At 28.9% G+C, this 26,249-nt stretch overlaps 1 protein-coding gene across 1 annotated transcript in view; it reads left to right on the forward strand.

The window, feature by feature from the left end:
* The window catches only part of LOC113388368 (protein Wnt-5b-like), a 60,571-nt gene that overhangs the window by 1,977 nt on the left and 32,345 nt on the right, over positions 1–26,249 (forward strand). The window contains exon 2 of the mRNA XM_026625754.1: positions 3,092–3,272. Within this exon, the coding sequence (XP_026481539.1) occupies positions 3,092–3,272 (181 nt within the window). The remainder of the gene's footprint in view (positions 1–3,091; positions 3,273–26,249) is intronic.

Here is a 26,249-nt window from a genome sequence, read left to right on the forward strand (position 1 = left end):
TTTTAACACTTGACGACATCAAAAGGTAGACCGCAGGAAAGAAAATGTTACAGAATATTTGCAGACGGTAAAATTTGTTTGTGCGAAATTTGGATGTCGGAGTAATAAAACATTCCAAATTTGTGGAGCAATTCAATTCAGGCGTGACCACAGTTGAAATATTTGCACAAGTGCAATAGTATTCTATTCTTTAGAGAATGTGATCATCATCAACACCATTTTGTTGATTCTAGATCGTCCATCATCAATTTCGGCTAACCCACGCGTGCGGGCCATTAAATTGATTGGCCCTCGCCTTCCAATTAATCTTTACGCGAACAGAATTAGCGTCTGTGATTTATTCGCAAGGCACCACTTGCAAAACGCATCTGACACACTACTAGACTATTTCCAGACCATTTCAAAGAGAGAAATAAAGTCTTAACTTCAAATTAGCCAAGCAAAAGGCGAAAGATTCTGCGAGGGATACGACTCTATCTGCCTCACGCAAAATAGAGAACACATTGGGTGGAAAAATCATTAGGCTTAGTCAATTTTAATTACACTTATTGGTAACTTAATATAAACTAGTGGTGTATGGCATTGTGCTTTAAGGCAAACTGCTCAAAGTTCACGTTTCGTAATGAAATATTCGAAAAATAATCATTGTTTTCAAATTCATTATCATTATTATTTTATAGACAAAATTAAATAGCTTATAAATTGAAAGACAACTTTTACCAAAGCTAGTAAGCACGTCTCCTTAGCAATAGAAATCGAATGGTTTTTGAATAATTCAAATCAGTTGACCAGTGTTCCCGAAAACGTCGACAAAAATTTTTATTCATACATACATACATACTGCATACGCCCATACACACACGCGCACACATCAATTTTTTTCTAAGGTACGACTTGCAACTTCCCTGTGGCAATGTTTTTCATTTGAAAGCTAAGTACTCGTTGAATGACCCTCGTATGCCAGAATACTCAGAAACCTCCGAAACGTCAAGATTTGCAAAAAATGTATTTTCGATTTTTGGCCGATTACTATAACTTATTCTACATGAAGTTAATAAATTTAAGAATGTCGACTGCGATTTTAATGTTATTCAATCTATTATTAAGAGTAAATAAAATTAAGGAATGTAAACTAAATATTTTTAAACTGAAACTAAACAATTGCAAGGTAAAAATAGGATGTAAAATAGAAAACTGTAAAAATAAGGATCAATTTTAAGGTAAATTATGAACATTAAGAAATAATAATCAACTTTCTTCTCTCGTAAATATAAATATATGGAAAATAGTTATGTATATAAAATATAATTTTATTTGTTATAAAATATAAAACAATTTATTGATTATAAAATTTTATAATATAAAAATGACCAATCATTTTGTTTCTGTTTCGATTCCAAGCTTGCTTGATTCCCCACAAATATTAAGCAAAATATAATATATAAAAAAGTCGTAAAATTTGAATTTTCTTATACCTACTAAGGCGGTTATTATTGCTCCGAACTGGTAAATAATAGACGTTGAAAATCTTTGAAATTTATATTTTTTAATAAATAAATCAATTATGTAATATAATGTCTGAGATATTTATTTGGAGTTGTTACATTAATTTGTGAATAACTTAATTAACAGTACCGTAAACTTATAAGTGCTTATTATGTTAAATTAGGCAACAATCGTATTCTTCAAACAATTTATGTGTATATTTACAAGAAATATAAACATATATGCATAAACAAAACCTAATCGAACTGAGTTAAAATAAAGGCATTCGAAAACCTTGTCTCATATTAATAATTATGAGACAAATGTTTTTCGAAAAAAAATTACCAAATTTACAAACAAAAAAAAATTTATATTATCATTTTTTTTAAATTTTGATAGATTCAAATTTAAAAAAACAATCTAAATGTTGGACTTTAAAAATTTTTCTCCAAATGTTGGATTCTAATAGCTTGGTGGGTTTTCTCAAACACTGCACGAACCTTTTTTAACCCTTTGCGGCACATACCTTCTAAATGGCTTGACCTGCCTCTCGCAAAAACTAAACAGAACCAACCAAGTGTTTTTCGAATAATTCATATTAGTTGATCCTTTCTATAGAAAATGTAGTGAACATTTGATTCAACTTTAAAAGTAAACATTTAAAATTAAAACTCTTAGTACGGAACCCAGAGAATGGACACAAAATTAATATTCATTATTAATATATATAATATCTGATAATTTGACTACAAAATAACGTTTTTTTAAACTTTTTTTCTGGATCTCCAAAAATGATGACCCTGTATTCCCAAAAATACAATCAGCTTTCCATTTTGTCAATTTAAATAAAATGTATATTGAATCATACAAATTCGCCTCTGCATTCTCACAAAAACTGACTTGCTATTTTTGGCACTGCTCAACGTCTGGATCTGCTTTTTCCAAAAAACTCATCAGCACGTCTTTCCATCAATAGAAATCGAATGTTTGTTGAATCATTCAAGTCAGTGCTCTTAAAATCGTCGACAAAATTTGTATCCGCACGCACACAAACACATATAACAAAATATTCTAAGGTATGCCAAAATGTTCAGAAACCTTTGAAACGTAAAAAATGCAAAACTTTGCATTTTAGATTTTTGTGATTACTATAGAACTTACCTTACGGATAATAAAACAAAACTCGTTAATTACCAAAAAACTATTCAAACTAGTGGCATTATGCCTTAAGGCAAATTGCTGGACCACAATTAAATATTCGAGCAGAAAAAATCCATAAATTCTGATCAATGATTATTAACAATTGTTTTAAATGTTTTTAAATGTTGAAAATGTTATTGATTATTTTTAGTGAAAGTGAATATTATACCTAAACAGCTGAATCTCAATTCTTATTGATTAGATAGATTATGTATACGCATTGGAAAATTCATGCAACTCACAACTAGTTACTTAAATATTTTCTTGTATGTCGTCATACTACTATATTCATATTATTGTCAACAGTTTTGCTTATTTAGTTACCTATAAACTATTAAAATAAAAATAAATTTATCACCAATATTTTTCCCTTAACAATTCAAATATACCCTCTTATCTCTTCCAGCCAGCCGCGAAAGCGCCTTCGTGCACGCGATAGCTGCTGCAGGAGTTGCGGTGCAGGTGTCGAGAGCGTGCCGAGACGGCCGACTGGCCTCCTGCGGCTGCTCGAGGGCGCCCAGGCCCAGGGACCTCCAAAAGGAATGGGTCTGGGGCGGATGCGGCGACAACCTGGAATACGGAGCCAAGTAAGTTAATAAGTGATCAATGTCGATGTTAGAAATTGGTGGAAATTGATGGAAATTGATGTCTGTATTTGGTTCAATCGTAATGTTGTAAATCATGACTGAACTTGAATTTTATTATGCTGCCTGAAAGTTTACACGTGATAAAAAAGAAAAAAATCTAAAACATCTACCAAAATGTAGTTGTAAATCATTTTAAAAACTTCTGCGAATGCCTGTGTGTTTATTGTTTCCATTACTGTTTTATTGCCATGAATTAACCATTAATTTCATTATATTAGTTTTTATGAATTTTTCTTTCGAAACTTCTGTTTTCTTGCTTTCTAGTCATGTCCATCTGTATTTTTTTTCTTTCTAATCCTTTCAGTCCTTGTATTTTGTTTTCCACGACGTTATGTGGAATGCACTTTTTTGCAGAATGGATCCGATCCAGTTTCATTTTCTTTTCAGGATTGTGCTCAGTATAATCATTTCTTCGGCCAATCTTCTTAGGACTTCTTTATCTGTTCACTTTATTTTTTCCATTTGCCTTCAGCATCAGTAATTGTTCTGAATGAATATTTTATATAAAATTTATTTAATATTATAATCGAAAAATTTTATTTTTGTCGATTTTGTTATCCAAAAATCGGCCCATTAGTCTTTAATTTCATTTATGTCATCTGCCTACTTGATATATTTCCTAACATACTTCAGCGCTTGACATATTAGAGAAATGATTTTATCTTTTGCTAAAATATTTGCTCCTAGAATAGATAGATCTATTTATTTGCATCATTAAGAGTAAGATGTGATCTTAATAGAGCATTCAAGGAAATATATAATATGTGCATCTCTGGTAAAAATTCAGTACTTACCCAACAGCGTTCCTTACAAATGAAAAATGACAAACCGTTTCTTGTATCAGGAAATAGTATCGATAGAGGAGGTGCGGTGTAATTAAAATAACTTAATACTGATTACTCTGCGTGACTTTAAATTTTTTCAGGGATGTTATGATAGTAATAGTATTACGGAGATGCTAATTATAATAAAACCAACAGACTACTAATTTGTTAATTTTACCTCAAAGTACAATAAAAACATATTTTGTTTCGTGCATTCGAAAGTTTTTTAAGTAAATTTTGAGTGTGGACGAAAATTGACTGATTTCTTTGGTGGATTTTTTTATGCTGTTCTTTCCAAATATCTTCAAGATTTCTTAAAAACCATTCTAAATGAGAGTGCTGGTACAAAATTTTGATGCTCTATTGCATCCTAGATTTAAAATTGGATAACATGCAATCGGCAAGCTCATGAGTGTTACTGATTTTTTGTTTTCCAGGAAGTTTGTTACGACCAAACCGAATGACTCCCAGGTTTTCTGATCGACTTTATATATTGATAAAATCATGACATGTTGATTATTGAGTTGCCTAATTTGAGGACCATTGAATGTATCAATTATGATTTTTTTTATCTTCTGTTTTAACCTTAGTCTTTCAATCTATCATATGGTAGGCAGAAAATGTAGATGTTCTAGGTTGTTCATTGATGGCATGGATAGGGATCGTAAAAAGGGTCCATGATCACTGAGGTTATGAGAGCTATGATCATTTGCTTCTATTGCTTGAATGTATTACATTGATATTTACCAAGAAACAGTCGTCGTGGTGCTTCAAAGGTTTTTGAAGTAAAACTGCTTTAGGCGCGAAAATGCGCAGAGCGTTACGCTCGAGTCGAGTGCCAATGATTCGTCATTCGATCTTGATGATATTATTTCTAAACGGCCCGATTGTGATTGGTCGTCGTGTCGCATGAGTATGATTGCTTTGATAGTATGCATAAACGTAGTGTGTCCCCGCATTTAGTGAAAATATTAAAAAAATGAAAAATCTGTGCGGTGTAAGAAACGTAAGTTTATTGAAATAATTTGTATTACTCGTGGTTACTATATATTTTTAGAAATTATCTTTATAGGCAAGACACATAATACAGATGCTCAAAGAATGAGACTGTATCGCTAGCGAGATATCAAAAAAAAAAACAAACAGTCAATGAATGTAAGTTAATTTTAATTACATGGCAAGTGAAACAACTGTTCTCATTCAAATGTCAAAGCTTACAATTTCATTTTAGTGATACTGAACGTAAAATATTGCAAAGTTGCATATTTTTATAAATAATTATTACTAATGAAGAATGAATTGATAATCAGATTTATTACTCTAAATAAGAGATCAATCACAACAATAGTTTGTGTAGCAGTATATCATTTATATACAGATATACTTTATAATGGACATCTCTGCAGTTTATTTATTGATAGTGTTAATGAAATTATTCAAGATTGTTATATTACAGCTGCCCACTGTGTGAACGAATATTAGAGAATTTATTAATCAGTAATTACTTCATTTCTCTAAGGTTCAGGTTCTAAATTCTAATTACAATGACAAACCGATCATGCCGTATTTGAAGTATGATAAATAATTATGTAAAATGTTTGACATTAAAAAAATGTGTGCATCGTGAGTGTTACCATATTACTAATAAACATTCAAAATTGTTATAAGATGTATTTATTTACAACTGAAATGCCATCCTGTGATAACAAAAAAGTTTTATTTTAATCGCGTGTGAACTTTACGCGCACTCTTTTATTTTCAAATGACGGGGGTATAAAAATTATAGGCACATAGTATATAGAACTCATATTTTATCTTGATTGCACAATTCTGTTTTAATGTGGTTGAAATATGCTGTCTTCGCGCAGTTCAATATAAGTTTTCAGTATTTCTTAAAAACATTTTCACTACAGATCTAACATGAAGTTTCTTGATTATGTGCATACTGTCTTAGAGTCAAAGCCATACCGAAAACAGCAGATATAACACTTGAATTGATTATTGAAATGATGGGGGTAGTTTCCTAAGGTATGGCAAAATGTTTAGGAAATTATTATTTACCTCTTGGGTCGTCCTCTTCCGGTGTCCCCTATACAACCGGCATTCCCATGCAATATAGAATTGTCATGTTCATGTTATCTATTCTTTCGTTTATTCCAACAGCCTTCCATTACCATCGCCGTGAGCAATAAATTCACAATTCATTTGAGTCGCAATCAGCAATCGGTCTATGTCCATGCCAAAGAAAAGAACTAACCTAAGAGTACGAGTACGAGTGCGTTCTAATGACTCTAACATTCACAATAAATAACTGACATGGATAGAAATGACAAAACTGATTCCGACGATAGAAAACTATGTACTATGGGATAGATAGATAGTTGAGAGGCAGAGGTTGGGAAACTTAGAACGAATGATTGATTGAATGAAAAAGTTGTTTGAAGTTTTAGAAAATTTGGAATAAGTAAGCTAAGATTCAGACAATACAAAATAGCGCTAAGATTTAGACAATACAAAATACTAGATCAATTCTAATAATTAAAACACTTGACAAGACCATCTCGATCAATCATATAAACTCGTTTCGAATTACCACATCGATAGCCAATGACGAATCAGTATTTGTGGCGTAACGCGTTTCCGTTGCTTTTGTACTGAGAGGGTAACTTGGGAAGGTTACTCCATACAAATATCTTTATAGTAATTACAATAGAATAGAATGCTACTACTTATATAATTATCAAATACTAGCTGACTTGGCAAACGTTGTTTTGCTAGTAATGTATATTCTAAACAATTTCTAGAGAATCAAAAATATTAATACTTTTAGTTTATAAGGATGTGTTGTTTGAATGCTATATACAATGAGGTATTATAAAAACAATAAACCCCATTAGTTTGTCTATATTTTGCCAATACAATCAAATTGGAAGTTTTATACACTTTCTATAGAAAACATGGTATAATCCAATCCAAGTCTTTTTTTGGGTCCTTCGACTTATTGATTACCTTTCTAGTTTTTCAGATTCTTTTTGAATTCTGAATTTTTTGTATAATTGTAAATAATACTACAGAGCTTCTAAAAAAAATTTCTTCGAGGAGAGATAGAAAATGAATTAAGTATTTCATCTTTGACCTGCTTTTTGAAAAGTTTCAAGTAACATTCAATGAATTAAAGTGAATTTAAAAAAAAGTATATATGTTGAGCAGGGCAAGGCACAAAGGTCCAATTTGACTTTGAGCAAATATTAATTATATTATATAAATCAAACTAATAATATCACAACAAATAACACATTTCAAACTAACAATTATCTGACCACGTTCAGTAAAACTGCCAGTTACTTCATCATTGTAGAAATGTGTTTTTTTGATGTCTTTCAAAAATTTGTTATCTAGACCTTTTTACCCTATAGTCGGGGTAACTTAAAACGGGCAGGTGGCAAACAAGTTCAACGTCTTATTTTAATTTTAAAGGTATTTTACAGAATAATTACATTTTTAACTAATGCTAAAAAACTACCAACGAAAGAAAATACTTTTATTATAAATTTTCAAAGATTACCGTTTATCTCCCGAAAGCAAAGTCATGAGAATCAATGTTATAGCAAGTTATACATCTTTTTCCCTCTACTTTCAAATATTGTTGTTAAACAATGCTTAATTTTACTGGTTTTTGACACATCGGTGGTGGACCTTTTTAAGCCCGGACCTTTATATATTACTATCTATTCTTCGATAAATTCTGGGAAATTACAACTGGGAAAATGTTATTCGACAAAATGTCCCTTTGATCGATACCAAATTTAGGTTCTGAATTTAAATAACTTAAGTAAAAAATGATATAACCTAGAAAATGTTTAATAAATATCAATGAGTATATAATTATACAAATGAGATCTTTCAGAGCACCGTGTTTGAGAAAAATATGATTTGCAAAAAAAGAGTGCTAGAACGCCAGAAAGCGCAACTTTATATTAACATTTCAAAAAAGTTAATATTTTGAGTTTCTAGTAACACTTGGGATCCGTTTAAAAACGTTTTAATAATAATTAAATAATATTCACGTAAAACATCCTATTAAAGGTAATTGAACATCATCTGTCAAAAGCGTTTGACATTTGACGTATTACCCACTGTCTATTGTTTTATTTAAATAACGCTTCTACAAAAATCTTCAAATTAAAAATGTAAAGTTTTTACGCGATTTTGAAATAATCTCTCACATTTCTGACAACCTACTGATTAGCACGAATTTTTCAAGACTAAGACTGGCCAAATCGGTTTAGCCGTTTTCGAGTTTAAGCGGATCATTTTATCGAGAGCTCCATATTTATATATATAATTACTCTAGAACGAATATTATGAGAACTGACATAGTCATCTAAATCTAAAATTTTCTCCTTCGGTTGCCAAGCTCTGTATCTATATATCCTCTAAGCAGGGTGTTGTTTCAAATCTCCCATATCGAATTAGCGTATAATTTTTGCCTTTACATCATAGAAATTATGATAATTCGGTTCTAATCCGTCGGTGGCAGATAGCATTTATGATGTATTGTATTATGTACTCGATCGTAAATCTAAAACCTGGAAGCAAATAAATAATGTGAGCTCTTGGATACATTGCTCCATAGATTATGTTCGAAGTCAAACACGCCCGCGAATCGATTTACATTTTAATATTGGAGGAGAAAATAAGAATACTATGAGACAGTGAGGTGCAGAAAATAAATAGATGACATAGTAAAACTGAAGTGCTAAAGTGAATCAATTGAGTATTTACTCCTTATTCTTATTAATTATTATCTCTAATAATAATAAATCGCTAATAAATCGGGAGTGTTCCACGATTGTCGGCAACTCTTGTTCACTAAGTGACCCTTCTATCTTTGTGCACTTCATTCAATTGAAAGCATATGAGACTAGCAGTCGTCTTACACCGTATAAAGTATTATTATTTTATTTTATGTCGTGCACTAGATTGATGAAGAATTCTAGAAGAATTATGGTAAGAGTTCTAATTGTCTCATCATTTGGCTGAAATATGATTTCGTTGATCTGGTAAAAGTGATTTAATTTGCTACATATATAGCAAATAGTGTAATGTTACAGTATGTATTACCTTTGGCAGTTTTTATTATTTTATTTCATTTAAGACCTTTTTAGGAGTCTTTAAGGTCGATTGTTATTCTCCAGTTGAAGAATATGCACAATTCGCACAATGCATTCAATTCCGTTGTTTATTGCGACGAGTGCCGTAAAAGCGCGGCGAAAATATTATATTATATTATATTGCGCCGCTCAAAAGTCGACCGACGACCGATTCTAGTTTTTATTCTTTCTCATTATTGTAAACGTTATTTATTTAAATGCATTGTGTGCATAAAGGAATATATGCACGGAGCATTTGTCAGAGGAATGCTTCTTAAAGGACTTAAGGGAGAAAATTTGATACAACTTTAAATCTGCATCACTACTATTTTTTAATAATCGTTGAAGTAAGACAAATTAATTAGCAATATTAAAATTTAGACTATATTGAATGTTAGTCTCACTCTGCGGAATAATTGTGCAAGAGCTTTGTTATTATACAAAGATTTTCTTCAATGATCCCTAAAGGTTGTCGGATGAATCTGTATTATCTAAATATTTTACTCGTAATGGCGCTGATTTATTCGTATTTTTTTAAATTATTTATTATATTCTCATACTTTTAGAATGTACATCCATACAAACATAATTATAGCCTAAAGTATATAAAATATTTGCATAATATCTCTAATATTGCACTTTGAATAATACAAATAAAGTATGAGATAAACTAGGGTGATTCTAGGGTGATCAAATTGAATTAAATCGATTATCGATTATAATTATTGATAATAATTTACTTGTTCAAAACGTTTAATTTATTCTAAAATATTTTATTTAACAAATCCTATAAATATATCTCAAAATTTCAAAGCCAAGTTAAAAACATTCGCTTGGTTAATAGTTCTTTCAATAAAATTGGATATTTCACATAAAATGACTTCATCATTTTGAACATACTTTCAATAAAATTTTGTATTAATTATAATACTTTGAATAAACCTAACAATGAGACACTAATGTATTTTATTGAATGAAGACAATACATTGAATTGAGACAATAATGTTTTTATTGAATAAAATTGCATTAGGAATAATATTAGGAGCTTTAGAATTTGATGAACGAAAAATTTTTTTTTAATCAAGACAAACAAAAAGCAAAATTAAGTTAGGAATATTTTGCCAACAGATTTTCAATTTCCGCGAAGGAGAATTTTGTTTTTGCCAAAAAATCCAAATGGCTAATTTTATGTTTTCTCGACGTTTTAAGTCATTCTGAATAGAATGAAACCATATTTGGAAAAAGTGTGTGTGTGAGCCGTTTTTTCGATTTTTTGGCCATTTTTTTTTTAAATGGCTGGACCGATTTTAAAAAATTAAAAGCCATTCAATGTAACTCGATAAGGACTCGCCTTGATTAGTTTGGCACAATAAATGGCCAAGCCATTTCTTTGTAATTAGCAAAAAAGTGAAAAAATGTCCACGTTTTAGCCCGGAATCCTGATTCGATTTTAAAAATTCAAAAACTGTTTGAAAGAAATTGTTTGATAATTGTGCTAATCAGAAATATTGGAGCAAGTTTGCTGGACCATTTCTTCATAATTAATTGCTGAAAAAAAAATTAGGACGTGATTTTTTTTTATGATGAAAGAGATCATAGTTGTACAAAACATACTAAAATTTTACGACCTTACGGCAAGGGTTAAAAAAATATCAATGTTTTGGAAAAAGTATTTTAGTCAAAATTTGTGAGAAATTTTGTCAACGTTTTCTCAAAAACGGCTGAACTAATTTTACTCATTTAAAAGCCATTGAATTAAACTCGATACGGTGGATCATCTATTAGATTTGCGAGACGATCATTTTTTGTAAAAATGTTTTTTGCAAAAATCTTGCTACCTGAAGTTTATGAATTTGTGCATTGTTCACAAAAATTAATTAATAATTATCTAAATACATTCTCTATATACGAGTATGTGTCACCTAAAGAGCAATCTACAAAACTTTTGTAGTTGCGTAAAAAATTTATCATTAATTTTAATGATAAAATAATATCAAGGACTACATACATGATTTATGTAATCGTCTCATTGTTTTCTTATGCCAGCTGCTTAATATTTCACATAATAATTCATTAAGGTTCCTAAAAAAAATATTTCGTCAATTTTCATGAAATTTAACATTGCAATTAAGGTTCATGCTCTGAACGAAAATTGGTTGAATTATATAAATTAATTAAAATTTAGATCTTAGAATAGTAACCTACAGCTTTAGGACATGCAATACAATTATTATGATTACATTTGTTATAAATGTATTTGAGAGATATCAATAGGAAATCGCAATGTTCAGATTTAAGAAAAAGTGAAAACTTTAGTTTCGAAATAAACAATTAAAAATTTTATCTAACTATCTAAATCTTAATTTCGGTTGATTAAGTCAATTATTACACCGATCGGGAAGTTTATGCAACTTGCCTTAAGGCAAAGTGCCATTTACTTCTGCCAAATAGATTTTTATCCATAATTTAATTTTTATATAATTTTTTCTAAAGTTTATGAATCTGTGTTACTTTTATCGTTCCAGTTGTTATTCTTTTGAATGTTCTCATTCAAATAGCGAGAAATATTACAAATTTAAATTGCACTTTAAGATATTCTCAATGTGGGCATTAACGTCCTCACAAACGTAATAAAATCTACGTGTAGGTATTACATTTATATTTTACTAACTTACATTGAGACACATATAAATATAATACCATCTTTTTATGTTTGCTATGCAAATTGAATTGTGCTAATCCCAAATTTTATTAATTTTGGAAACACCTTTAACCTAATGCGAATTTAACTGGGTTGATGGAAAAATTGTATGACGATTGTAATGTTATTACATTTATATTTTACTAACTCACATTGAGACACATATAAATATAATACCTTCTTTTCATGTTTGCTATGCAAATTGAATTGTGCTAATCCCAAATTTTATTAATTTTGGAAACACCTTTAACCTAATGCGAATTGAATTGCGTTGATGGAAAAATGGTAAATCGGTTAGTGTCACATAATTTACAATAATATGTAGTATAGATTTTTTTATATTAAAAATTGTTTTGTCAAGATTATTGTGCGTTATTTACAATGATATTCTCTTATGCAGTAGACAAAGAATTATGTAATAGTTTAACAAAAAATCGAAATAACACTATTTTTTTTCGAAAAATGACACAAATTTATAAATATGTTTAATGCTTATATTAAATTTAATAAACATCACTAATCGCATTTTTCTTACCTCATATTTTATTTCAATAAAAGTTTTTGACAAATCAAAACTTTTGGCGAATTGCCATTTTTTTTGAAAACTGAGGTTTTTTGGCAATATTTTCTTAAAACAGTTAAATACTTATAAGAGTTGTGTGCAAGTGAATAATGAAATTTGATCATTAATAAATAATTGATACAAAGCGTCAATTTTTTATAATGATTCGTGAACCATAATTTATATCCGAGTAAGATATACTAATTTTATCTTATTAATTTGTATTTCAAAAACTTTCATATATTTAGTTTTATAGTTTTATTTAATATATATTATATTATATATTATCTAGACTCATGATTTCAGCTAAATTTAAATATTAAGTTTACTGACATTTGTAGCAGATGGCTGTTCAAATGTTTTCAATGTCAAACAATCATAAGTGTTTTTTTGTGATTTTTGTCATTTATTTCCACAATATTACTATATATTTATAATCATTTATACTAAAAAAGTTCCTTAACAAACTTCAGAAAGATTTATCAAAATCCGAATAATCGTTTAGGAGAAGTATCTCGACTTACACCCGTATAAAAGAATTTTATATATAAGATTAGCTGTACCTATATAATTGAAAGGTTGACATTTGAAGTTATGATCGCAAATGTAGAATCAAAGATATCACGTGACCTATCTCGACCAATCACATCAACTCGTTTCGAGTTGACACATCGTTGGGCCAATGACGAGTCAGTATTTGTGGCGTAACGCATTTCCGTTGCATTTTTGCTAAGTTACCCGCTAGTCGTTGAAGAAGTTTTGATATACTAATTTTATCTTATAAATTTGAATTTCAAGAACTTTCATACATTTAGTTTTATATATTTATACAAACAATATTTTTTTTTTTTGCTACTATACATGTTTATAGATTCTAGTATTAATTTTAGATTTTGACAAAATAATGCCAAAACAATTTATCAATTAATGAAACAAAACAATATATTGTAAATTATATTTCTCACCATTTTTATCTCCATAGTTAGTTTTATATATTTTATATTTATACTTTAACACTTACTTATTTTTTCATAATATAAAACTGGATATAAAACCGTTAATCCAAAATTTTATTACCTTTAAATAAAGTTGTAATAAAAGTCACATTTATTTGAATATTATGGAGATGAGTATTCAGTTCAGTACCTAAATTATATTTGCTATATTATTTACTGGATACTGTTGACAGCTTTTTTAATACTAAATTTTATCGTTATTTTAACAACTTCGAGAAAATTTAATTTAAATAATAAAAATAATAATAATTTAAAGAGCATAAAGGTTCTGGTATTTTTATGAGGATTATTTATTTGTATGTGTATTGTGAGTAAAAATGAATGAAGCTAGAAATTTGGGGTCTTATAATTCAAGATTCTATTATTAGTATATGATAGATAGTTTATATTGTTAATATTTGAATATCTTCCAAAAGTTTATTGGATATGCTTATTTCGATATTACATATCACACGGTCATAACAATATAATTTTTGAAATAAGAAAATTATATAGAACTGTATAAATTTACATCTCACATACCGACCTATAAAATTTGTTGGTAAATTTTTAAAAACATTGTTTACAATTTTAGTCTTTACCATAGTATTACATGAGGATTTTTAAAATTTCTGAAGTAATTGAAAAAATTATAAGTTAATTTAATTTTATCTTTGTTGTAATTATATTGATTATTTTATTATAATATCATATTTATTAAAGTTATTAAATTAATCACGTTAGATACTTAATGTGAAATATCAACTTTTATAGTAAGCACATTTATATCAGAATCTGAATATTATAGAATACTTTTCTATTGATCGTTCAAGCCAAACCATTATAAATAATTTGTTTGCTTTGTCGAATAAGAAAACAAACAAGTCTCGGGAAAAAAAGCGTTTTTTCGCCAACTTGGTATCATTATTTATAATTGCATATTGCGGGAACGTATTGTAAATATTTGCGGTTACGATTTTATAGTCAGAGACAAAATCAGACATAAATATCCAGAATATTTTAATGCTGACATTAGAATTTTATGGAAAAACAAGATGACCCGATGGATGTTGTCCTGTACCCAAGTCTTCAATTCAAAAGTTCCAATTTTTTTCATATCCTATCCTATACTTTTTAATACACTATATGATGTCCTGCTTTGTGATTCATTTATGTACTTAACATATGCTGTACAAAAAAATTCAGAAAAAAATATTATAGTATCTGCTGTAAAAGTACAATATCACACTTGATTTTACACACAACATAATTGCTTCAATAATTAATTTAGTCCATAATTTTCATAATCTCGTACGCTATATTAGTTGCTTTTTGGAAGTTATGATTTCTAATGTACATTTTTCTTACTAATAATTTAATAAACATTATTGTTTATGTTCAAATCTTAGGTGAATTAATTTGTAAAATCTAGTTCATTTGTGCACTATTCAATCTAACAATGTAAGATCAACTTGCTAAATATTCCATATCCAATGCAAAACAAATGAATTTTTGACACATGAAACAAAATTCTAAATTATTTTTTAATAAGTATAAATTTATTTTTGTATTGTTAAATAATTTAGTAAGTTAAACGAAAATACGACATGAATAAGTTAAAAAAAATGTACATGCAATTTTAGACTAATTGCGTTATTTATTAAACTGAATTGTATAATTGCATCTGCCAAACATATACTATTGACTGTATCTTATATTAATTTAATTTCTGGCACATCTCAACTGCTTTTTGGTAAGAATATTGTAGACATTACATTTTTTGTATATTATATTCTAATATTATCCAGACTCATAAGTTTAGCTAAATTCAAATTTCAAGTGAAATGACATTTCTAGCAGATGACAGTTCAAAATGTCAAACAATCATAAGTGTTTTTTTGTACTTTGTATCATTTATTTCTACAATATTACTATATTTTTATAATCATACTAAAAAATTCCCTTGACAAACTTCAGAAAGATTTATCAAAATTATCAAAGGAGTATCTTGGCATACACCCGTACAGAAGAATTTTATATATAAGATTAGCTGTACTCATATAATTGAAAGGTTGACATTTGAAGTTATGATCGCAAACGTAGAATCAAAGATATCACGTGATCTATCTCGACCAATCACATCAACTCGTTTTGAATAACCACATCGATGGCCAATAACGAATCAGTATTTTGTGGCGTAACGCAATTTCCGTTGCATATTTGCTGAAATCTTATATAGTCGTTGAAGAAATTTTACTTCGATAAAATACTTGTGCAAACTTCCTGACAAAAATTTTATGTTTTTGCCAGAAAATCTGACTTATTAAATTTATGTTTAGATTTTTTTAGAACAAAATTATATTATATTAAGACGATAATTTACACGTATCGGGGGAAGTTTTTGCAACTTGCCTTGAGGCAAAATTCCTTTCACATTTTTTTTGTATATTAAATTTACTTCGACCCTGTACAAAAACTTTCCTATGCAGTGCAGGAGAACTCTTTTGTGTATCGCAAAATAGAAGTTTTTATATTCCAAGATGTTCTCAGAACTTTTAATTGCGGTCTTGTAAATCTGATGTGATGAGAAAATGTATCTAAGTATAATAATAAATAAGATCTATCTTATTATACAAAGTTAAATGAGCAATTTTGTCTGCACAATGGATTGTTTTAGTTTTATTTTTGCGGATAATGGAAGATGAAAATGCTTCTAGAAGTTTGGTTGCGTGGAAGTAATAATGATGATAAGGGTGGGATAGATTTTTATTGTATTTATAGAAAAAAATCGTCTGTGTCTTTTAATTATCAATATAATTCCTGTTTATTATTCACGAAAGATTTTCTATATGAGTTCCTTGATTCTCTGCAGTCGATAGACCGTATCAAATTGCATGCGACACTACAGGCACCCTTATTTCATATTATTATATTCTATGAATAACAGGATTAATTTTATTATCAAAATTTGTTCCGAACCGTTGATAAAATACATAAGAAAAATTATACGCAGCCCGGATTTAAAAAAATCCCGCATATAGATGTCTAATTTTATGGAAGACCATATGAGTTATAAATTTGATTTTAAGGGAATTCTTAGATGCATTTGTAAAAGCCAATATAATTTTATTATTAATATTTAATATTAATATAAATAAACTTTAATAAGAAATGTGTACAGTTAGCCAAAGTTTTTAGAAGGACTCAATTAAAACATGAACAAACTAGGTGCAAGTGGAATTTTCCTTTAAAACAACTTTATGGACTTTTTTGAGCTTTTTTCAGAGACTATAGTCTTCGGTTTTTTAAGTTTTTTTGTTTGTATTTTTGAGCTTTTTTCAAAGACTATAGTCTTTGTTTTTTTTAGTTTTTTTGGTTGTATTTTTGAGCTTTTTTCAAAGGCTTTAGTCTTCGGTTTTTTGAAGCAGACCCAGTTTTTAAAATATCCAGCAAATCTATAGATGTCTAATTTTGTGGAAGACCATACGACTTAAAAATGATTTGATTTTAAGGGAATTCTTGCATGCATTTGTAAAAGTCAATGTAATTTTGTATTACTATAAATAAACTATAATGAAAAATTTGTTCAAAAAGACAAAATAGTAAGAAGAACTCAATTAAAACATAAGCAACTAGGTGTAAGTGGCATTTTTGTTTAAAACGACTTGCTTGGACTTACCTATATATGTAAATATTCGATTTAATCATTATTTAGATTTAATTATAATTTGATTTGTATATGTCTAATGTTTTATTTTGAACTACCAAATGCCTATTTTGGAAAAAAATATGTATCTCTCAAATTGCTGGATCTGCCTCTCCCAAAAAAGAATCAAGAAAAATATTTTTTGCTTGAATCATTCTAATCGGTTGCTCCGTTTTCTTAAAAACTCCCATTGTTTGCACTTTTTGTTCCCTATTTCCGAACTTGATAGACCTGCTTTTCGACAAAATTAAAGCGAGGTACATTTTGTACTAATTTTTATTTTGAAAATTTACATTTACCCCTTGAATTGTTCACCAAGCCTTGCACCAGCCCTAAGCCCAAAATAATTGGATTGCAAGTGGTATCAAAAGAAAAGGGAGGGCTTATTAAACAAACTAATTAGTCCAAGATAAATTATCAAAAGCTTAGCGACATAAGCCAATGTATTGTTATTTATTTTTCATACAGCTTGATAACATAGTATGAGAGCTAGTGGCAAATAATTATAAAAAAATAATCAACAATTAGTCGTCATCGAATTAACAAATGAAAATATTAATTGTTTGTTTGTTCTTTATTATTATATTTTATTTTAGAGATAAACTCAATGATTTTTATAATTTAGTAAATATTCAGATGAATTTTTAGCATTTAGCATTTTTTATTTTATCTATAATTTCATATTATTTATAGACATTCATGTTGACAACATGTCTAATGAATTTTCATTTATTTAAAATTCAATCTAATATTTTTTATCTATAACACTCTTAAACCCTTGCATTAATATAAATTATTTCATTTTGTGGAAAATTCTGCGTAAAATATATTTCATACAATTTGGAGAAATGTAGTGCAATTACATCTCTTCTACATTATATTCAACTTCCATCTTAATTAAATTGCTATTTATCATTTACATCATTCAAAAAATTAAAGTATTGTTTATTTAAGCTTTAGCTAATTTTTCTAATTGATTTCTCCTCTTTTTGGTATTTTTTTCTATGATTTTTACACCGGTGCCCAAACTATTTACTAGACAATCATCCTGCAAGCTGATGCCAGTAAGTTGATGAATCATAAAAAGGGGTGCATACAGATTGAAAATAAAGGGCCTCAGATGCTACGAAGATAATAATAATGCACTGAATTTTAGGGCACTTCTTCCTAATAAGAAATCTGATATGATTAATTAGTAGGTATATGGCGCTACCAGAAAATTCAAAATTATTTGTAAATTAGTATTTAACAAAATTTGCTTTCAAAACTTTCTATATTCTTAATAAGAATGTAACAAATATTTCTTGCAAGTCAATTTTCTTATAGTTGCATTAAGTTTAATTTAATTCTTAATTTTTTTGTTTCTGGCTATATTATATAGATTTTGGAATGAAAATTTATAAAGTATGGAGTTATTTTTTTTACTGTATTAATTATTTTTATTGAACTGCGCAACAATTTCGGTCACTTCTTGTGAGTTCTTAATATTTTGGAAATGTGGAATTTTTGGAAATCTTTGGAATAATTTTTAAAATTATTCGGTACAAAATAACGGATATTTATTACATAACTACTAGAAGCGTTAAAATAAAGGATTTTTTTTGAGAACTAAAGTTTTATTTTTCACAATGATATGTCATATAATTTATATTGATTATAATTAATTCTGAATTTTGATTTGGATATGATTTTCTTTTGTAAAATTATATTCAAACTTGTTTTAATTGAGTCCTTCTTATGACGTTCCTATAATTTTTTTTTAACTGTACAATTTTTTTATTATAGTTTAATTAACATATATTATATTTGTAGTAATACAAAACTATAATAATTGCTTTGGGGTTTGTATGATATTTTTCTAAAATTAAAATTATAAGTCAAATTATTTTTCCTACCTATCGTGTTCATAAACTAGCTGTAAGTGGAATTCTCTCTTAAGGCAATTAGGGCATCGTGCCTTAAGGCAAATTGCTGGAACTTCCCGTACCAAAAATTATTATTTTTTTTAAAAACGATTAACATTTTTGAAAAAAAATTACGTCGAAAAAATAAGATTTTTGAGAAACTATAAATTTGACAAAAAATTACTTTTTTTTGAAAAAAAATATTGAAAAAAAAATTATTTAAAATTTTTTTTTTTAATCTTTTTTTTGAAAAAATAATGTTTTCTTTATTTTGACATATGTTGGAAGATCTGAAGTTTTTTCAAAGCAATCGTACTACTTTAAATGCATAGAGACAAAATATAAAGCGCGTAAGCGCCGCGTCGCTGTCTAACGGGTAAACATTGGTACGGACCCTATAGGAATGTAAACAAAATTTATACTTATTGTTAAAATATCTATAAAATATCTGATAATTTGATGTGCATATGTCTAATGATCAATTTTGACCGCCAAATGGCATTTTTTTTTACTTTTTTCGTTATATCTCCGAAACCGCTAAACCTGCCCTTATAAAAATTTGATCAATTTCAATTTCATCTTGTCAATACAAGTAAAATGTTTTTTGAATTATTAAAATCGGACGCTCCGTTCTATTAAAAACTGAGGTACCGTTTTTGGCACTTTTTGCCCCATATCTTCCGAGCGGCTAGACCTACCTCCGCCAAAAACTAATCATCACGTCTCCTTATCAATACGGATCGAATGATTTTTAAATTATTCAAATTGCTTCATCCGTGTTCCCGAAATCGTCGACGAAAATTTGTATCCGCACACACATACATACTACGCACACACACACACACACACGCACACGCACACACACACACATACATCCATTTTTTCTAAGGTATGTCAAAATATTCAGAAACCTCTGAAACGTAAAGATATATACAAATTTTCATTTTCGATTTTTTTGCGATTACTATAACTTACCCTACGGGAAGTTAAACATTTCAAATTAGACATTAGATTTTTCAAATTCCGCATGTAGCAGAAATATTAAAACAAAATATGAATATACTCGTCATGAAAAATTGCAGAATTTAGTGAATTGATGAGTATTTTTGTCATTAACATAAAACAATGACTATTTCATATTCAAGTTGAAATTTTTATCATTGTTTAGAATATTTTGAGGCTGCGATTTTATATTACAAGAGGTTATTATTGGCATTTTACCTCAAGACAAAATGCAGGAACTTCGCGAAATATGAAAATAATCACATAATCAATAAAAAATAAGATTTTGCTATTTAAATAACATTTTCTACTCTTTATTTTTAAAAATAGCTTTTGCTTTTTATCAAAATATATTCTTACTTTCTTACATTTACATGTATAATATTTAATTGAATTTAATCCTTTTTAACTACCCGTAGGGTAAGTTATAGTCATCGAATACCTTTACGTTTCAAAGATTTCTTAACATTTTGGCATACCTTAGAAAAAATGGATGTATGAATGTGTGTACGGATACAATTTTTTGCCGACGGTTTCGGGAACACGGATCAACCGAATTGAATAATTTAAAAAACATTCGATTCGTATTGATTAATTTTGATTGATTGCTTTATTAGTATTGATTTCTGATTAGTTTTTGGCAAAGGTTTTTAAAAATTTGAAATTACGGTACAGGAAGTTTCAGCAATTTGCCTTAAGGCACAATGTCATGCACCACTAGTTAGTATATAATATGTGCTTATATTAACCAAGAAGTAAAATGTAGTAACAATATTGGTGAATTTTGTGAAATAAACCAATTTTTTTCCGATGTCTTACCAACAGCGTCATACTCTGTGATTGACTAATATACACGTTATGAGCTCGAATCGGACTATATATAACCGGTTAAATTTCAATTTTTTTTTTAAATTTCTTTCTTTTCAATTTCCCGCCCACATTCCATTTTCCCCAGTCCCCAATTCCTCGAAAGCCCATTCGCTACGCCGTAAACCCACTCGCGTAGCACTTAGTGTTTCTACTCTACGTTCGAGCATAGCACAGGTTCACTTCGGTTATCCCCACCGTAGTGAAAACCCATTATTGGCTCCATTCCGCCCCAAAAGTCCAACGACCGATCGTCTGTCGTAGCTGTATCGCGCGGTCGAAGGCTCCCCAGAGCTTTCCCGGTAAAGCGCTACGCGGTACCAGGCGAACAGGCGCGGTTTCGATACGGGAAAACACCCTTAGAGCGCGGGGGCGGATAGAGTCGAGAGCTAGGGGAAATAATAAATTAATTAGAAAATAATATCAAAGGAAATAATATTAAAATAATTATAGAATTAGTTTACATTTAGTAACATTACAATCAAGTTTGTAGCTGGCTATACATCTTTTTTCCTCTACTTTCAAATATTGTTGTTAAACAATGCTTAACTTTACTGATTTTTGGCACATCAGTGGTGGACCTTTTTAATCCCGGACCTTCATATATTAATATCTATTCTGCGATAAATTCTGGGAAATTATAATTGGAAAATTGTTATTCGACAAAATGTCTATTTGATCGACACCAAATTTAGGTTCTGAATTTAAATAAGATAAATAAAAAATAATATAACCCAGAGAATGTTTTATAAATACCAATGAGTATATAATTATACAAATGAGATCTTTCAGAGCACCGTGTTTGAGAAAAATATGCCAAAAAGAGCATTTTCATATTAACATATCAAAAAAGTTTATATTTTGAGTCTCTAGTAACACTTGCGGCCCGTTTATTAACGTTTTTGTATATAAATAAAACCACAAACAAAACTACTTACTACAAATTTATCATAAATAAATAATATTTGCGTAAAACATCCTATTAAAAGTAATTGAAAATCATCTGTTAAAAACGTTTGACATTTCACGAAATTGCCACCGTCCATTGTTTTATTTAAATAACGCTTCTACAAAAATTTTCAAATTAAAAATGTAAAGTTTCTACGCGGATTTGAAATAATTTCTCACCTTTTGGACTTTCTCTGGATTGGCACGAATTTTTCAAGACTAAGACTGGCCAAATCGATTCAGCCGTTTTCGAGTTTTATTCGGACATTTGAAAGAGAGCTCCATTTTTATATATAAGATATCTGTGATACCAAATAAGCAGTCTATAAAACTTTTCCAGTTGTGAAAAAAATGTTACTGTTAATATAAATTCTTGCACTAAACAGTCCTATAAAAATTAGTTGATTAGTAATATTTCAGTAAGTTCTATAAGACCATGATATATATCACTAAAAAAAGTTCCATAAAAATCCATAATTTTTTTCCAACAGTTAATTACAAGAAAACGGCTCGATAGATTTTTACCTAAAACTATAGTCAGTATCATTCCCAACTAATATCTTTCGATCAGTTTCTGATTTTTTAAAATCGATTTGGTAGTATGAGCTTAAATGTGGACGAAAAGTTTAACACGTTTTTCCAAATTACAAAGAAACGGTTCGGCCGATCGTCGCACACTGAGAAACGATAATCCTCATCGAGATACATCGAATATCTTTTAAATTTTTGAAATCGGTTCAGCCGTTTTTGAGAAAACGTTGATTCACGGCAAAAAAAATCTGTTTACACGCACACACATGCATACTTTTTCCAAATTTGGTCTTATTCGATTTAGAAAGGCTTGAAACGTCGAGAAAGCATAAAATTAGCAATTCGTATTTTTTTAATGAAAACATAAACTTCACCTTCGGGAAGTTAGTACTTTAAATTTGTTTGAGAGATATCAATTAGAAATCGCAATATTTAGAATTAAATGAAAACAATTTATTCAAAATAATCAGTTGAAAATTTTATCTGAACATCTAAGTTTCAATTTCGGTTGAATTTGCCGTAAGGCAAATTACACTTGCAACTAGTTTATATATTGCATGAATTAATGTGTCAAAGCTAAAAAAAGAGTGCGCTTTTATGTTATTATGTATGAGATGCCATATAATCGCGCCCAAAGAAGTTTCACTTCAAAATTGAAAAATGCATTATCTCATTAAAATATTTAATTTTGATTCATATTCTATTATATTTTATTATCAAGTACGTTCTTGGAAAAGCTTGCTTCTTTTTACATCTTTTCTTGCCCTAACATAACAGTACAAGAGTAAAAGATTTATTTTATATTGTTTGTTAAACCTTAAAAAAATAACTCATCTTTTGATAAGTAAAGCAAGTTTATCTGAGAATTTGCTAATTAATTTAAGACTACATTTATTTATCCCTTTATACAAATTTTCAATATGTTTATTCCTCATGAATCTATTATTACTACACTAGATCCCTGTCTATTTAAAAAGAAAGCTTTTCGCGGAAAAGCGTCTGCCGGTCGAGACGAGCGGGCGGCTTGCCGCGTCACGGCTTTTCCCGGCCGGCGCCTATGCCAGGCGAACAGGCGCTAAATTTCATACAGATTGCATGGGGTCGTCGAATTGGGGGTGCTTACGTGTGCGGGGGATCGTAGTAGTAACCGACACTGATGGGGGATGAGGATTGTTGTGAAACAAGGGTTGGTTAATGAATGCACATAAGAGATAGATTATAAGATTGGTGAAACAAGTGTAAAATTTATTCAAATTAGTATACGATAAAACATTTTTATAATAGTATATTTTGTAAGACCACTTTTCTTTTGTGTATTCAGGACGGTCTTGATCAAACACAACTTTTTTCAAAAAAAATTTACTTATCTTATAAATAGCAATCAAAAGTCGTTTTACGCATGATACATTAACAGCTGGTCTTAGTAACTCATCTTCAACTGTTTAATTATTTTATTTGCACAAATATATTTCTATAAATATTGTTTGAACTCCAGATTTAATCTTACAATAAACTTTCGCTTTCAACACTTTCTATCTATATGTTTAAATAATACTGCTGCCCATCAGTATCACATTGTCAGCTTTTGTTCATTTTCAAGTTGAAACTATTTGTGTTGTCCTTGTTACGGTATTGGTAAATTCAATATTTTCTTAGTTTTAGATTTATAATGTATTTATATTAACATACTCATTTATTGCATTATTTATATTGTTTAAACATATCGTCTAAAATTTGTGGAGTTTTTGAATATAATGGACATAGATTTTTTTTTCCTCTTTATTAAATTACAATCTGTCTTTACAAAAAGGAAGACAGTAATTTTGATGATATATAAAATATTAAACATTAGATCTAAAAGGTTACCCAGTAGTAAGTTGATTTTCATATATTGATTTTAAATATTGTGATTATATAGAGTAAACTTAAAAATAAAATGATCTATGGACATAGATATTATGCGAAAATGTGGACGATATGCATTAAAATCTCTGTAGTTTCATAACAAACAGTTTCATAAAAATCATCTAAAAAAAATTCAACATTTAATTACGAAAAAAAACCCGGCCGAAGAACTACTCATGCTTTTTCTCTTTAGGTTTTATATATGATTCAAATCGATTCGAACGTCAAGAAAACATAAAATTAGCAAGTCGCATTTTCTGACGATTTTTTCTTCAAAACTTTAAAAAAATACATTTCCATCTATTTTAGTAAATATTATGTACAATTTTTCATAAATTTTTGAGTATTTCGTACAGTTGAAATTGGACTACATTTAGACACATTTATAATTTATTTATTCTTATTTTTTTCAATTAACTAATTTCATATTATATAATTAGTTTATTATGATATTATTTATATCATTATCTTGTTTAGATTGGGCAACTTTTTAAATTGAAAAAATGCTCAAAAAATGATTGGGCAACTTTTTAAATTCAAAAAATTATGAAAACTATGTTATATCATTTAAATTTTATAGAATAAATTATGACATCTTCATTTTGTACATTTAATTTAAATTAATATTCCACATCTTTTACATGCAAATATATTTAGTTTGAATGATTGTATAGATTTTTATATTTAAACTAAATTAGTAGTGAACAATAAATTAATTAATTATTAATTAATAAAATACCTATAAGTTTATACCCGTTTTAGAATAGAATAAAATTACTTTATATTGCAATTTTATATGGAAAACTTTATATTGAAATAATATAAAAATAATTTAACACGCAATGTGCTTGCCCAAGCTAAAACTTGAGGCAATACGAAAATACCTAAATAATCAGAAATGACAAAAACATAGGGTTATATAAAATTAATAAACCGATTCTGCCGCACAACAGACCAATGTTATGGCAAGGTCATGCCACACTCCAACTTCCATACATTATGCTACTAACTCATACTGAATACTGTGTATTCAGGCTTTTTACACATAAACTGCAACGTCACTTGTATGTTATGAAACTGAGTCAGAAAGGCCCTGTTACCTAAGATCGTTTGTTTGAAATTTTGCGGTTTCTAGGTTATGACAACATGAGAAAAATGCCTGACTGCAAAGCAACCACATGGCTTTTGTCAATATTTAGTATGAAAAGTTCTTCATATCATAGCTTTGCCATATCATTGGTCACTTATGCGGCAGAATCGGCTCATAAATTCAAAAAAATTAATTTTAAAATTTGAATGTTAGTATTCATAAATTCATATCATACTGCATCACAATGAATATAAATGCTATAGCATTCACATCCCGAAACGTGTTAATAATGACAAATCATAGTACTTTATATTAAATATTATTATTTCTATTTATACTATTTCTACATTATCCTTTTATCTAGCCCTGGTTTTTACTATCGATTTCATTCACTCTCTGCACAAATACGTCCACAAACTACTACTCTTCAAATTCATACATTGACCATTACATTCAATCCCTTTTCATTAAACACACGACATCCCTTTCACAGAACTCGTAACATTTCATATAGGCTCGTATGAAATTAGCGATGCGTCCATTGTCTTCCCCATTTTTATTTGACGCCGACGAACTGAAATATAAAAATATTCTTGCATATTTCCAACGCGAGGTAACAGGAGAAAAGACACGCTTCGGCATTTTTTCACTATGGGAAATGCTATGGGGCGGTTTTTAAAGATCCGAGGATTCGGAGGGTAATGGAAAAATGAAAGTATTCTGGAAAG

Source organism: Ctenocephalides felis, unplaced genomic scaffold (assembly GCF_003426905.1).
Source record: "Ctenocephalides felis isolate EL2017-DRISC unplaced genomic scaffold, ASM342690v1 CF-g0.4_SCAFFOLD_03572, whole genome shotgun sequence".
NCBI lineage: Eukaryota > Metazoa > Arthropoda > Insecta > Siphonaptera > Pulicidae > Ctenocephalides > Ctenocephalides felis.